The 15,938-nt window shown below is 49.4% G+C and overlaps 1 protein-coding gene across 3 annotated transcripts; it reads left to right on the top strand.

The window, feature by feature from the left end:
• CINP (cyclin dependent kinase 2 interacting protein) lies at positions 39-13,835 on the top strand. Of its 3 annotated transcripts, none has more exons than XM_005695419.3 (5): positions 39-99; positions 4,769-4,937; positions 7,024-7,153; positions 12,105-12,234; positions 13,377-13,835. In XM_005695419.3, the coding sequence occupies exons 1-5, from the start codon at positions 48-50 to the stop codon at positions 13,577-13,579; spliced, it is 684 nt and encodes a 227-aa protein (XP_005695476.2). In that variant the 5' UTR covers positions 39-47; the 3' UTR covers positions 13,580-13,835. The 3 variants fall into 3 exon arrangements, with proteins under 3 accessions (XP_005695476.2, XP_017921512.1, XP_017921511.1); XM_018066023.1 differs by having other exon boundaries at positions 13,357-13,835; XM_018066022.1 differs by having other exon boundaries at positions 13,339-13,835.

Raw genomic sequence — 15,938 nt, 5'->3', positions numbered from 1 at the left:
AGGGGCGGTGGGCGTGTCGGAAGTGACGCCAGCGGACTTCCTGTGCCATGGGCGGGGCTTCGGGTCTTTTTCCCGGGGTCCCTGCGGAAGGCATGGAAGGTGCGTGAGAAGGGCCGGTTTTCCCAAGCGGGAGGGTGCGAGTGGTGCCGTTTGGTCTTGGAGCTGGACCCGCGGCCGGAAGTTTTCCGAGTTGCGTGCCGATTCTTGCCTGGCCCCGGCCCAGCCCGCTGGCCCCGGCACAGGCTCCGCAGTCGGCCTGGAAGTCAGTTTTAGCAAAATGATACAAAGGAGCGTCAGCAGATCCTGAGACTCAAATTGTCGTTATAAATTAGCAACAGCAGAACGCTTTTTCTGAAATCCCGTCAGTCAGAGTTCCCGGCCACAGAGTTTTTTCTGCTTATAATAAAAGCTGTCATTCAGCGAGTGCTCACTGAGCCTCACCGCGATCCCTTGAAGTGTCATCAACAGGTGGGAAGTCGAGGCTTGGAGAGAATAAGTAAGATACCCGCTATGCTGCTGTCCTGCTCTGTGGCTGATACCTGATCTCGTTTGAGTTGAAGTCAGAGTGTTGTTTTTGGTTCCTAAATATGTGCTGTATTATGGGGCAGACAAATGGTGACTCTCAGGTGCTCCTCGCCCGCCAGGAGCCCCTATTCGGTAAGGGAACTCCTTAGAAGATCGTGGTACAGGCGGTAAGAGATTTTTTTTCTCCATTTAACACATTCTAGTCTGCACCTACGATGTGCTGAGGGCTTCGTTTGTGGCTCAGCTGATAAAGAATCCGCCTACAATGCGGGAGACCTGGGTTCAATCCCTGGGTTGGGAAAACCCTCTGGAGAAGGGAACAGGCTACCCACTCCAGTATTCTGGCCTGGAGGATCCCATGGACTGGGATGTTTGCCCATGGGGTTGCAAAGAGTCGTACATGACTGATCGACTTTCCTTCACTATGTGCTGAAGTTGTAAGAGGGAACAAGATAGCCTTAGTCACTACTGTGGTGGAACTTAGGCTGTCAAGGAATGTATTAGGCATTAAACAAGCAAATACACTGCGTTGGTGAGTGTCACGAATGAAGCTTAATGAAGTCGAGGGTGTTCAGGTATAGAGTGCAGTAAGTCCTAACCTAACCTTGGGATCCAAGAAGACTTCTTTGTGGAACTGACTTTCTAAAAACCTACATCAGGTCATGTAGCTACTCAAAGCTTCCTGCTTGCTTTTCATTGACTTGGAATAAACCCAAACGTCTTACCTTGGCCTATAAGTTTCTGGCTGTCTTGACTGCCTCCTCAGCTACTACTCCCTCTCTCTCCTTTTCATTGTAGCCACATGGGTCTTGTTTCACACTCAGCAAGCTCATTCTCACTTAGGGTCCTTGCTGTTGACTTCTCATCATTTAGGTTTCAGCCTAAATGACAATGGCTTCCCGGGGTTTACTCTTAACACAAGACCCTGTTTTATTCTCTGGCATTTATGATATAAGCTAATGATCATAGGGACTTCTCTGGCGGTCCAGTGGTTAAGTCTCAGTTCAGGGGACTTGGGTTCAGTCCTTGGTCTGGGAACTAAGATCCCACATGCCACATGGTGCAGCCAAAAAAGAAAAAAAAAAACACCTGATAATCACCTAATTGTTATCCACCTCGTCTTTGGAAAGTAAGTTCTATGGAAATGGTCCTGGTCTATGTAGATCACTCACTTCCTCCCCCCATGTCTGGTGTAATGTAGTTCAGTTCAGTTCAGTTCAGTCGCTCAGTCGTGTCTGACTCTTTGCAACCCCGTGAATCGCAGCACGCCAGACCTCCCTGTCCATCACCAACTCCCGGAGTTCACTCAAACTCATGTCCATCGAGTCGGTGATGCCATCCAGCCATCTCATCCTCTGTCGTCCCCTTCTGCTCCTGCCCCCAATCCCTCTCAGCATCAGAGTCTTTTGCAATGAGTCAACTCTTCGCGTGAGGTGGCCAAAGTATTGGAGTTTCAGCTTCAGCATCAGTCCTTCCATTGAACACTCAGGACTGATCTCCTTTAGGATGAACTGGTTGGATCTCATCTCCTTGCAGCCCAAGGGACTCTCAAGAGTCTTCTCCAACACCACAGTTCAAAAGTATCAATTCTTCAGCGCTCAGCTTTCTTCACAGTCCAACTGTCACATCCATACATGACCACTAGAAAAACCATAGCCCTGACTAGACGGATCTTTGTTGGCAAAGTAATGTCTCTGCTTTTCAATATGCTATCTAGGTTGGTCATAACTTTCCTTCCAAGGAGTAAGCGTCTTTTAATTTCATGGCTGGAGTCACCATCTGCAGTGATTTTGGAGCCCCAAAAAATAAAGTCTGACACTGTTTCCACTGTTTCCCCATCTATTTCCCATGAAGTGATGGGACCAGAAGCCATGATCTTCGTTTTTTGAATGTTGAGCTTTAAGCCAACTTTTTCACTCTCCTCATTCACTTTCATCAAGAGGGTCTTTAGTTTCTGTTCACTTTCTGCCATAAGGGTGATGTCATCTGCATATCTGAGGTTATTGATATTTCTCCCAGCAATCTTGATTCCAGCTTGTGCTTCTTCCAGCCCAGTGTGTCTCATGATGTACTCTGCACATAAGTTAAAGAAGCAGGGTGACAATATCCAGCCTTGACGTACTCCTTTTCCTATTGGGAACCAGTCTGTTGTTCCATGTCCAGTTCTAACTGTTGCCTCCTGACCTGCATTTAGGTTTCAGCAAATACTGGACAGTTGTCTAAAGAAAGAATGAATGAAAAAAAATCAATGATATTTAAAAGTGAAGCTCCTGGGTAGCTCCTGGTAGGCTGGTTGTCAAGGGGGAGCCACCCATGTGATTAGAATTGTAACTTTCAGTCCCACCCACCTCAACCACCAGGGGAGAGAGGCTGGAGTTAAATCAGCCCCATCGGTGACTCATTTAATCAGTTGTGCCCATGTAATGAAGCCTCCATAAAAAACCAAAAGTGAAGGGTTGTGAGAACTTTCAGGAGTGAAGGGTTGTAAGAATGTTCGGGTTGGTGAGCAGCTGGGATTGCAGGTAGAGCGCTCTGCTCCCCTGCCCACATGCTTCGGCCCATGCGTCTCTCCCATCTGGCTCTCCCTGGTAGCCTAGTAAGGAGGATGTTTTCCTGAGTTCTCTGTGAGCCACTCTAACAAGTTAATCAAACCTCAGGAGGGGGGACTGCAGGTCAGAGGCACAAGGGGCAACCTGGACTTGAAGCTGGGATCTGAAGTGGAGGGAGGGGAGAGGAGTCTTACAGGACTGAGCCGTTATCTTGTGGAATCTGATGCTGACTCCCAGTAGACAGTGTCAGGGTGGAGTGCACTGCTTGATGGTGGTGGAAAACACACTGGAGAGGCCCTTGAGGTAGCACATACTGTGTTGGATACTTGCCATGTGCCAGGCCCTCACAGCTTTGCATATATTATCTCATCTTCACATTAACTCAGAAGTAGATGTAGTTTATCCCCATTTTACGGATGGACACTTTGAGACCATGAGAGGTTGACTAACTTACCCAAGATTGCACAGGTGGCTGTAACAGAGCTGGGACTCAAACCCAGTCAGCCTGGTCTCTAGAATCTATATTCCAGACAATTGTGTTTCCTGGATTCCTAAGGACCTCTCTGAGAATTTGGACCTTATCCTGTGGCCCATGAGATGCCTTTGTAGGATTTTTTGGGGGGTTTTTTTGGGCTGTGTTCTGTCTTAGTTGCGGCACGAGGGATCTTCCATCTTCATTGCAGCGTGCAGGATCTTTATTTGTGGCATGTGGGATCTAGTTTCCTGACCAGGTATCGAACCTGGGCCCCCTGGGCCACCAGGGAAGTCCCTGAGGGATTCTAAGTAGAGAAGAATAGAGGGGTGGGAGGGCCAGGCAGCCTGAATGGTCTGGGTGTTGCTTCCCACAGGAGCTGGGGTCTGAGTGAGTCCCAGGATATGGGCAGCATTATTTTGAGGAAGGAAAGAACTTTCTAGCACAGAGAACTGCACATCCAGAGGACTTTTAAGAGTTGCCAGTAGTTGATTTTAGTTAGAAATCGAGGGGCTTCAAGGTGGGGGTTGCAGCGAGGCAGAGAGGGAGTCAGGTCCTGAAGGAGTTTGGACCTCCCCATGTATTGGCAGCATCGAGACCATCACTGCGTCTCTGGGGTCCAGCCTTGTCAGTGTTGGAGTGACTAGCACCACTTACCCACAGGGCTTGGAGCAAATGCCTGAGGCTAGAGAATGGGAGCGCCAAGGCAGGGGCATCAGAGCCTGGCAGCAGAGAGTTACAGCTCTGCTTCCATCCCAGCCTTTGCAAGTGGTCAGAGTGCTCACAATGTGGGAGACCTGGGGTCCATCCCTGGGTTGGGAAGATCCCCTGGAGAAGGAAGTGGCTACCCATTCCAGAATTCTTGCCTGGAGAATTCCATGGACGGAGGAGCCTGGCAGGCTACAGTCCATGGGGTCGCAAAGAGTCGGACACTACTGAGCAACTTTCATTTTGACATCACAGAGTGCTCGGGGTGAGTCTCGAGCCATTAGGCTTCAAGAGGACTCAGCTATATCTGCCGAGACTTTAAAGGTAGAAACAATTCTCTTTGTCTAGTCCCAGGAACTTTCACATTCATCCGCATGTCTTCGTTTCCACAACACGATCTGTCCAGTCAATGTAGTGTTTTAAATAGTCTTACTGTCGCAAATCATAAGGACCATTTTCCCCCCAACTGTGATCTTGAATTTCATAAAGTGATGTTTCTCTTCCTCCCTATTAGCAAAGACTCTTGGAACTGTAACACCAAGAAAACCTGTCTTATCTGTCAGTGCAAGAAAAATTAAGGACAATGCAGCCGACTGGCATAATTTAATCCTGAAATGGGAAACCCTCAACGATGGAGGTTTTGCTACTGCAAACAGTATTGCCAACATGAAAATCAGTTTGTTGTAAGTACCGGCAGAACATGTTCTGTGCGCTTCCGCCTTAGCGATTGGGCAGACATTTCATGGGCGTCTTTTAGAGTGGGCCACGTAGAGTGGGCCACGTAGCCTCCAGCAACATGGATAAATAAAGCGAACAAGCAACTGGTAAAACAGTGCATGCAGGTATGAAGTGTACGTGCATTTTAAAAACAAAATTATGCTACAAATCGTTTGTGGTTACATCTGCATGTCAAATTATCAAAATGGATTGGGAGGAGACAGACTCAGGCGCTGGTACCTTCTGGGAGGACTGAGTGGGACGGTGGGGCACGTACTACTTCATCTCCAGACTGCTGCGTTTTATTTCTGCGGTGTTCTGACTATCACTAGAAAATACATAGATTTGCCCTTTATCCCTGTTCTTGGCACATGGCTCTTAAAACCCTGATGATTTCCTTAGGGACTCGAGCTATGGAAGAATCTTTAGTTATAGTAATATTTGTTCTTTGGTCCTCCAGTTCCTGAATTAGCTCCAGAAGGATTAAGGAGTGCCCTGTGGTCATAGCAGGCCCCTTCCTAAGACATCCGAGCCTGTGCTAATAAGGGGGCTTTTTGGAAAACCCCTAAGGAGGGGATACCAGCCGTGCAATTGGAGTTGGCACTGTCAGCCCCGCCCCCTCACCTGCACTCTGGGGAACTTGAGTTAATCACCAATGGCCAATCATTTAATCAATTGTGACTTCATAAGGAAGCCTCCATAAAAACCCGGAAGGACAGGGGTTTGGGTAGCTTCTAGGTTGGGGAACCTGAACGCTTCCCTGGGCCCTGTGCTTTTACCCCAGATGCAACAGGGAGAGAAGCCCCTGGACTTGAGACCCTCCCAGACCTTGCCCTGGGTATCTCCCTATGGCGACCAGGAGTCAGACGTGGAGTGGGGTGTCTAGAGCAGAGGAGACATGCTGGAGGGTGTTCCCTCAGCAAGTTCTTTTAGAAAGACAAAAGAGTTATGACGAAACTTGGCAGTTGCAGTTCTGATGGAAAGATTCGCTTTATTGTTCTTTGCACTTTCCCCTATATATGTTTTTAGTTTTGGATTTTTGGTTTTTTTTTTAAATCAGCCTGGCTTATGCAAGGCCTCAAAAAATTTAATCAAGACTCAAGCTTGTTCCTACCCATGGAACTCTTTTAGTGAAAGGCGAAAGATTTAAATGACCTGAAGAGAAACATGAGTGCGGATCTGTATATAGTAGTTTTAATTTCTCGAAGCTGCACATCTTTGTCTACCGGCCGGAGTCTAGAGTCTTAACTCCTTGGGCTGGACCCCTGGCCCTCGCCAGCTCTTCCAAGCACATCAGACATGTCAGCCCTCTCGTCCCTTCTCCTGCTCAGCAAGTTCCACGAAGCAGTTCTTACCTGACTCCATAAGATGCTCTCTGAAGTTGGAGGCGAGGGGTGGGATACATTGGGAGTTTGGGATTGATACATACACACACACTACTGTAAATAAAATAGATAACTAATAAGGACCTACTGGATAGCTCAGGGGACTCTCCTTACTACTCTGTAGTGGCCTAGATGGGAAAAGAACCTAAAAAGGAGTGGCTGTATGTGTATGTATGGCTGATTCACTTGCTGTACAGCTGAAACTAACACAGCATTGTAAATCAAGTATGCTCCAAAAATCTTTTTTAAAACTTCTTGGACTACAAAATGAAGAACAACGAGAAGATCTTCTCTGATAATCTTCTAATGTTTCATTTTTTTCACTTAAATGTTGATTGCGGAGCCACTAGATTAATTTCAGGTGCCGTGGATCACAGCTTTCCAGTTACAAAACACATTCCTAGCTGGCGGGCTCTGAGGAAATGACTGTGTCTTGCCCACTGAAGATGCCACAGGACTCGATTGAACCGACTTTGTTCTAGGGCAGAATCGAGCAGCGAATGGACATATTCCTCGTATGCGTAAATAACACGCAAACGTGATGACGTGAAATGACACCGGCGGACACAGTCGATGTACACGGATATTGAGTTTTCTGGGGTTCATCCTAACGAAGGGAGGTGACCTCACGGAGTGTGTTCTGTTCCCGCTTTTCCATCTGGTCCAGGAGCAAAGACAAGATAGAATTAGTGAGCAGCGGCCTGGCTTCCGACGACTGTGCAGAAAAGGAGCACCCGGAATACAGCAGGGAGCTCGAGACGCTGTGCGAGCAGCTGCAGGCCACCCTGGAAGGTTTGGTAAGGTGCCGCCGCCCCGCGCCGAGTGTGCGCAGGCGCCCGGAGGGGCTCCACACTTCCCTCCGAGATTTTGTTTGTCCCTCCTCCGCCTCCTCTTTGGTCTCTTGCTCTGCCTGCCCTATAAATCTTGTTTCCGAGATGCTGTCCTGACCGTCCTGATCGGCGTGTCGCAGGGCAGTGTCCCTGCTCCAGGTCCCCACAGGGAGCAGATTAGGCTTGTGGGCCTCTCGCTTCTACTCAGCAGCCATCCGGAGGCGAGCAGGCGCCACCGCCTTCCAGCAGAGCTCTATTTATGGACGCTGAACTGTGAATTTTATACAACTTTCATGTGTCACATAAAATATTCTGCTTTTGATTTTTTTTTTCCAACCACTTAAAAATGTAAAACCCATTCTTAGCTCAAGGGACGCACAAAAATAGACCTAGCTGGATATGGCCTGAGAGCCCTGATCTCGCCCATAAGGGATGCTCTGAAGGGTTGTTTAACTCAAGGCTGGAAGTGGGTACCCACCACGCTGGCCACCACATGTGGACGAAACAGCTCATCTCAGCCAGACACAGGGATGGGGTTTACACACCTTAAACACAGATAACTAAAGCTTCTCCACATAGAGCGTCTACATATTCTAACATTTCTTGATATGTTTCTAATGCTTGACATGCTTCCTTATCTTTTTAAACAGCATATGTCAAGTATCATTGTATTTCTTCAAGATAGCACTTGTTCAAAGTCAGGATTCCACCTATTAAAAGGCAGACTGTACGTTTATAAGTTTTTCAGAAAAGAAGCACATCCTTTATAAGGTGTAATGGTTTCTGAAACATGAAAATGAGAAAAACAAATAGGGCACCAAGGACATCTTGGTGGTTTCACCTTTCCGTTGATCGAAATGCACCACTGTCTTCAGGATATTTTGCCGTGGGGGAGTGGCGGGGAAGCTATCTGTCTCCTCTAAGTAAATAATCAGGGTTTTGTGATTGTCCTGGTTTGTAACACTGCCTTTGGGTGGTGCTGTGATAAGAAACACTTGCCCACCTGCCCGACCCCTTGCACGCAGTGCTCAGGCAGAAACAGGACAGGCCTGTGCGGTCTTTCATTCTCAGCTCCACCCTAGGAAGGCTGGAGGGGAAGGCGTGTGGGTGTTTGTTCGGTGGCATCTCTGTGTTCACTGCTGCGTCTCCAGTAATTGGGTCATTGACCTCAGCTTCTGGACCTGGGCTTCCTGAATTAACACAGGCAGAGTAATCAATCAAGTTTCCAGAAAAAGCCAATTGAAAACTGGCCACGTGTATTTTTTTTCCCCCCAATATTAACCCATTTGATTTTGGCAAGTGGTTTTGTTTGGACAAAACACCAGTGCACACGTTGCTTGAAAGAGAAAAAACTGGATGGCTAAGTTCCTACATTGAAATATTTATTTCCTGGTCACACTCAGCTTTTAGTTGTTAGCTTTTGTTGTTCCGTTGAAGTCTAGTTGGGTTACAGCGTTGTGTTCCTCCCGTTACCCACATGTACACACTCTCTCATACCCTTTCCCGCTATGGGCTGTTACGGCATATAGAATATAGTTCCCTGCGTATATTGAATGCTTTCAACGTGGTTAAGCACAGGCAGCCGGGCTATCATCTGTTGGGTCGATGTGGCAACTCTCGCACCAGAACTTCCATCGTCCGCGGCCTCCCGCCTCCCTCTCTGCACAAAACATCTTACAGAACCCCCGGCTGGATCAGAACTGGAAACACTTCGGGCACATGCTAACATGACTTTTACGAAGCGCAAAAACCCTGGGAAGGATTTTGTTTCTAAATGCCATTTGGCTTTCTTTAGCACGTACTCCCCTCATTTATAACTCTGTACATATGCACACCACGGTGGGGAAGGAGGGCTTGGGCAGGAACAAGGGGAAGAGGCTGTTCGCCTCCCGTTTTAGGCGAGGCAGGAGGGACTGACTGGCTTTGCTTGCGCGGTCCCCACTCTCCCTGTTCTTGCAGGGCTGTCTGGTGCCACGGGAACCCCTTCCCCACCCTGCTGACCGTGCAGAGGAGGGGTGGCCTGGGAGGGCGTCAGACCTGAGTCAAGGGCCAGAAAGTCCAGCCTGATGGACTGAGCAGGTGACATGTCCTGTGCCCGGCCCCTCCACCCACAGCACGTGGCCTGGCAGGGCAGCTGAAAGTGGCCGCTGGGTTTGAGGTGGCCACATGCCCCACAGTGGCCCTAGCTCCCAAGGCCTTCCTTCAGACAAAGCCTGGGCTGGCCATGGGTGCTGGTGGTCAGGCCCCAGAGTTCTCTGCCCCAGTGGATTTTTTCTATTTCAGATGGAATAAGTGGTTCGAGGGACTTCCCTGGTGGTACAGTGGTTAGGACTGTTTTCACTGCTGTGGGCCCAGGTTCAGTCCCTGGTTCGGGAACTAGGATCCTGCGAGCTGCGTAGCATGGCCAAAAAAAATAAAGTAGTTTGAAAGTTAGTTCTCACTCAGTTTCAAAACCAAAGTTGATGTTATGAGGATGCTGATATCATTATTCCTATTTTCCTTGAGCCTTTAGAGAGAATGGTTTCCCAGGCTTGACTTGGCCTTGAATCTGGCCTGGATGAAGGTGTCCGTGTCCCTCAGCTGGACGAACATTTCACAGTGAGGGCTGTTGCCTTTAGGAGGGACGTGGAGCCACGAGCTTGTCACTTGTGTGACTTTGGTGTCATTATTGTTGAATGAGCCCCTGGATGGAGCTGGCCCCTCCGGCCCAGGCTCGAGCCTCCAGAGTTTCCTTTGCTGTCCTCGGGCTTGTCAGCTCTTCTTAGCATTAGGTGGCAGCGAGGAGCTGCCACAGGACACAGAGGGCAGGGCTGGGGATTGGGTGTCGAGGCCTGGCCTCGTCCTTCCCGAGCTCAGCAACCTTGAGAATTTTCCCAGCTGTCATCCGGAAATGATGAGTCCTATCTCCTGGGGTTGGGCCAAATGAAATATCAAACCTGGAAAGATTTGGGAAGAGAGTCTGGTTCTTTAAAAACTAATGTTAGCAAAATTTAGTTCAGCCGCTTCATGTAGTTAGAGAGTGCTTGAAGGACCAAGTGCAGGGAATTAAGGCCTGATGACTGATAGAGTTTTTCTTATACCCCGCTGTGTACATAAAGCTAACTTCATACTTAGGACCTAGAGTTGTGGTCTAGCAGACCTACGATGGGGCTTCCCAGGTGGCGCTAGTGGTAACCTGACTGCCAATGCAGGTACACATAAGAGACACGGGTTCGATCCCTGAGTTGGGAAGATCCCCTGGAGGGGTGCATGGCAACCCGCTCCTGTATTCTTGCCTGGAGAATCCCATGGACAGAGGAGCCTGGTGGGCTACACAGTCCATGGGGTCACACAGAACTGGACACGACTGGAGTGACTCAACACGCACACACACAGAGCTATGCTACTGAAATCCAAAAGCTTGGTCACTGCACGCGTTTGTCTTACTTCACAAACACTGACGTGGCTCCGACCAGGCGCTCCACAGGCACTCATCAGTCCCCCGGCCCTGTTAGCAGGCGCTCTGTTGGGCCGGTCCACACTGCAGCAAGCTCCTGACGAGCACCAGGCACCGTCAGCGTCACGTGGTCGCTGTTGCCTCCCTGTGTGCGGCGTGCTGGGCTGCCTTTCGTTATTGCAGTTTTATCAACAAGGAAACCAAGCCTCAGAGGTTTCAGTGAACTTGAAACCAAGCAGGTCACGGAAGCCTTTTTGTCCCACGTTTCTTGTTTGTAGGCAAGACCCCAGAGACCTGCCTGGTGGTCCAGTGGCTAAGACGTCACGCTCCCAGTGCAGGGGACCCGGGTTCAATCCCACGTGCTGCAGCAAAGATCAGAGATCCTGAGTGCCGCAGCTAAGACCTGGCATGGCCAGATAAATAAATACGGGGCTTCCCTGGAGGCTCCGTGGTAAAGAATTCGCCTGCCAGTGCAGGGGACATGGGTTCGATCCCTCATCTGGGAAGATCCCACATCCCGCCTAGCAGCTAAGCCCATGAGCCACAACTACCGAGCCTCTGCTAGAGCCCGTGCTTGGCAACAAGAGAAGACACTGCGGTGAGACGCCCGAGCACCACAGCTGGAGAGGGCCACCCCCACCTGCTCACTGCAGCAACAAAGGCCCAACACAGCCAAAAATCATTAGATAAAGTTGTGATGAATAAATAATTTAAAAAAAGACTCCAGCCTCCCTGATCTTCCCTGAGTTCCAAAGGATGGATTCCAGCAGTTGCTAATTTAGAGAGGAGCAGTTAAGAAACTACTTGAGGCAAGATTAAAGGGACCCGAGAAACTCATCAAGATTAGGAGCCCCGACCACCTGAGACCAGGCCCTCCACACACCCTAATCTTATTGGCAACCCCACCCCTTGAACTCCTCGTCAAATACCCCCCGGGCTGCAGACACGCAGTTTTTCCGAGCAAGAGGCTGCCATGTCCCCCTTTGCCTGGCAAAGCAATAAAGCTATTCTTTTCTACTTCACCCAAAACTCTGTCCAAGATTTGACTCAGCACTGGTGCACAGAGGCCGAGTTTTTGGCATCAAACTCAAAAGGCAGTTCATATCGAGTCAGAAGTGAGCTTGTTTAATGCCTCTTCTCCTGTCTTTCATTCCATAAAAGGCAGAGCCTACCTTGCCACCCCTCTAGGTCTTCAGTGCTAAAAAGTGAGTGATGTTCAGAGAGTTCAGTGAAGTGGGACTCAGCAAGCTTCCTCTTCTCCAGCAATGGAAATCCAGGGTTTATTACTGAAGTAATCCAAACTTGTGAAATCGAAGCAACCATTTACCTCCATCTCCCAGAAATTTGCTGCACATGAGTGAATGGTGTTGAGTTATTGGACTTACATCTCAACAGAACATTTCTTAGCTTTGAAATCTTAAGAGTTACTGAATCTAAGACTGAATTTCAAATAATATTCTCATAGTCTAATATCTTTTTCAGACCAAAATACAGATGAAGATGGAAAAGCTGTCTTCAACCACCAAGGGCGTTTGTGAACTAGAAGATTACCATCATGGGGAGGAGAGGAAGCGCCCCCCACTCTTCCACACGTGGCCCACGGCTCGTTTTTGTAAGTAGTCCTTTCTGCCTTCTTTTCAAGGGTAGATCCTAAGAGCATTTCATGCCATTTCGATCTGGCCCTCTAAAGCTGACAAGACTTTGAAATTCAATTCAGGAGGATCCTTTGGGAGGGAGGGAAATGGAGGCATCTTAGATGAGCATTTCTTCTTGGCTCTAATTACCTACTAACCAGCAAAGACTCACTGGAAAAGACCCTGATGCTGGGAAAGATTGAGGGCAGGAGGAGAAGGGGGCAACAGAGGATGAGATGGTTGGATGGCATCACCAACTCAATGGACATGCGTTTGAGCAAGCTCCGGGAGATGGTGAAGGACAGGGAAGCCTGGCATGCTGCAGCCCCTGGGGTCACAGAGTCGGACACGTCTTAGTGACCGAACAACAATCAGCAAAGAATATTAAACATCATTAGAGACCCATGAAGCAAGCTGCCATTAGTCCTTTAAAGCCAATGGGAAGAATGAACTTAGCCTCCTCAGCAGAGGTAGGATTTTTTTTTTTTTTTTTGTAGAAAGATAGGTTTTCACTTTTTGTTTTGCTTTGTTTAAAAAATAAATGGGGGTCACTTTAGCCTGCCCCATGAAGGCAGGCTTCTGGGAAAACAAACTCCATTACCTAAATAAATTGTGCAGTAAGGCCTCTTTTTAGCATTATTAGTTTAAAAGAAGGGCTAAACTATTTGCTGTCGCTTTGAGACCTCACTTCTAAATAAGGGAGAAGGATAAAATCACCTAATGTAACGTGTTCATTGAATATTGTCAGTTTGAGATGAATGTGCTCTGTATAGTGACTGTAGGCTCCTAAGAGCTGCGTAGAAAAGGTTACAGGTGCCTTTTAATTCCATGACACTCATTTCCCTTGTTATATGATCCTGATCTACACCGGCTAGAGTCCATCTTCCTCCCAGTTCTGCTGCTGACTCTGGCTTTTAAGGAGCAGCTTTTCAAAGTCCCTGGTGGTCAGGACTTGGTGCTTCCACTCCGGAGGGCATGGGTTCGATCCCTAGTCCAGGAACTAAGATCCCATAAGCAGTGCAGCAGGCCGGGAAAGAAACAAAGCAGTGGCGGGTCACCCCAGCCTCGGGCTCCCCCTCCAGCAAAGGCCGCTGTTCAAGGGGGCCCGCGTTGGTTGCAGACGAGGTCTCCCGCAAGCTCTCGGACATGTACAGCCAGGAGCTCCGCCTGAAGCGCACGGTGGTGGAGCAGCTGGCACACACGGCCGACCGCGACCTCGCCCTCAGCTACCTGTCCATGTGGCTGCACCAGCCCTACCTGGAGGGCGGCAGCAGGCTGCTTCTGGAGAGCATGCTGCTGGAAACGGGGCACCGCCCACTGTGACCTCCCCCCACACCTCGGGGCTCCAGACCCCCCGGTGGACAGACTTCCAGGTGGGTGCTGGGCAGTACCCCGGGATCCGCCCCCCCGGCTGCACCCGCGATCAGGCCCTGTGCTTGATCCTTTGACCAGCTCTCTGGGGCCTCTCCAGACACTGATTACTGCTGCCTGCCGTCTGCCACTCAGCCTTGTCTGCACCTGTTGTGAATGTGGCATCTATGAAGACTTCTGCATGAAATAAATGAGTTCCTCAACTGAATGACTGAGTGATCTGGTTTTTGTCAATTAGGTCTATTTTACATAGATTCCACTTGCGTAGAAAATCCCTGGTTTAATATTTGTTTTGTTAAAATTGCGGGACTGTATTAGCTTCGTAACTACAACTAAAATAGGTGGCACTAGCGGTAAAGAACCTGCCTGCCAGCGCAAGAAATGCAAGAGATGTGGGTTCAGTCCCTGGGCCGGGAAGATCCCCTGGAAAAGGGAACGGCAACCCACTCCTGTATTCCTGCCTGAAGCATTCCATGGACAAGAGGAGCCTGGTGGGCTGCAGTCCATGGGGTCGCAAAGAGCTGGACACGACCAAGTGCATGTTAGCTTTGTGATTGCAGCTAGTGTCTAGAATACGTTAGAGGGCGCTGAATGAAGATCAGCGTCATGCAGATGCAAACCAGCTGCCAAAAAACTGCCCGTCCTTGCACTTAGGCCATGACAGGCCAAGTGAAGAGTCTTCCATGTCCTTCTGGTTTAAATCCTAGTTTGGCAATATTTGCAACCAGATACTGGGGGTCAGTTCGGCTATTGCTCCCCCAGAAACAAGTCTAAGAAATGTCATGCTATATGATACGGGGTGTAGTCTCATGACACCCAAGTCCTAGCAGCTCAGGAACAAGTGCTTCCCAGGCAAAGAAAGAAAATATTCCAAAAATAAAGCACTATATATGATGGGGGTGTATTTGGAATGAATCACACTGTGTAAGTTGGCATGTGCAAAGCATTCCAAAGCAGAATTTCTTAGAACTTCTTGTTCCTCTCCTTTGCAGTATTTATGAAAACCCAACCATCATAATAGTAGCCCGTCAGATGTCCTGCAGCCTGGAAACCCCCTGGCTGGCATTCAGCAGAAGGGGCATCCCTCCCCCAGGGCTCCCTGCTGTGGTCCCAAGCCAGGTGGGCAGGACCAGCCCTCCTCAGAGGCATGGGGTCAGTTTTTAGGATTGGGATGGGGTCTTTAAAAGAGTAAATGCTCTTCAGGGGAGACACTGAAGAACTGCTCGGCCTCTCTAGGACATTTCCTGTCTTCTCGACACCTCATCCACGGACACCCAGGTTGCCCGAGAGAACTAATGGGAACGGACAACGCTGCTGATGCGGAAGCCCAGCCTCTGTGCACCGGGGCTGAACTGAATCTTGGAGACAGTTTGGGGTGAAGTAGAAAAGAATTGCTTTGTCAGGTGAAGGAAGGGGGCCACAATGGGCTAATGCCCTCAAAGCTGGGTCCTGGGCTTCCGTGGTGGCTCAGTGGTAAAGAATCCGCCTGCCACCGCAGGAGACGTGGGTTCGATACCTGAGCCAGGAAGATCCCACGTGGCAAAGGGCAATGGGAGCCCTGTGCTACAACTCCTGAATCCGTGCCCCGCAACACGGGAACTCGCGCAGCGAGAAGCCCGAGCGCTGTGATGAGAGGAGCCCCCGCCGGCAGCAGCTAGAGCAAAGCCTGCACAGCAGCAGGCCCCAGCATGGCCGAATATGAATAATAACAGACAGCTGTGTGTCCCACCCGGGCGCGGGTGAGGGGTTGTGTGGTGTCTTATAGTCAAGGGGGCGGGCTTTCTGATTAGGACCAGGGTGCCCACAGGGCCTGCATTCTTCAAAGCCAGAGGCCATCTGGAGTCACGGAGTGACCTTCTCTCTGGAGAATGTTTCATCAAGTAGTTAACATGTTCCATTTGTTGGGACACCTACCCAACAGAAGAGCTCAAAGATACTGTTGTGTGTATCCTGAATATTCACTGGAAGGACTGATGCTGAAGCTTCAATACTTTGGTCATCTGATGGGAAGAACTGACTCTTTAGAAAAGATTCTGATGCTGGGGAAGATTGAAGGCAGAAGGAGAAGGATGAGGCAGAGGATGAGATGGTTGGATGGCATCACCAACTCAGTGGACATGAGTTTGGGCAAGCTCAGGGGCTTGGTGATAGACAGGGAAGATTGGAGTGCTGCAGTCCATGGAGTCCAGAGTCGGACACAACTGAGCGACTGATCACTTGAGGAGGAACCATGACCCTGCCCCAAGGCTGCACTATTATTTCTCAACTGCTTCTCCCTTGTCACTCTGTACCCTCCCTTCCCTGATTCAGT

Source organism: Capra hircus, chromosome 21 (assembly GCF_001704415.2).
Source record: "Capra hircus breed San Clemente chromosome 21, ASM170441v1, whole genome shotgun sequence".
In the NCBI taxonomy this organism is placed as follows: domain Eukaryota; kingdom Metazoa; phylum Chordata; class Mammalia; order Artiodactyla; family Bovidae; genus Capra; species Capra hircus.
The sequence above is the reverse complement of the archived record's forward strand: the minus strand, read 5'-3'. Positions and strand labels throughout refer to the sequence as shown.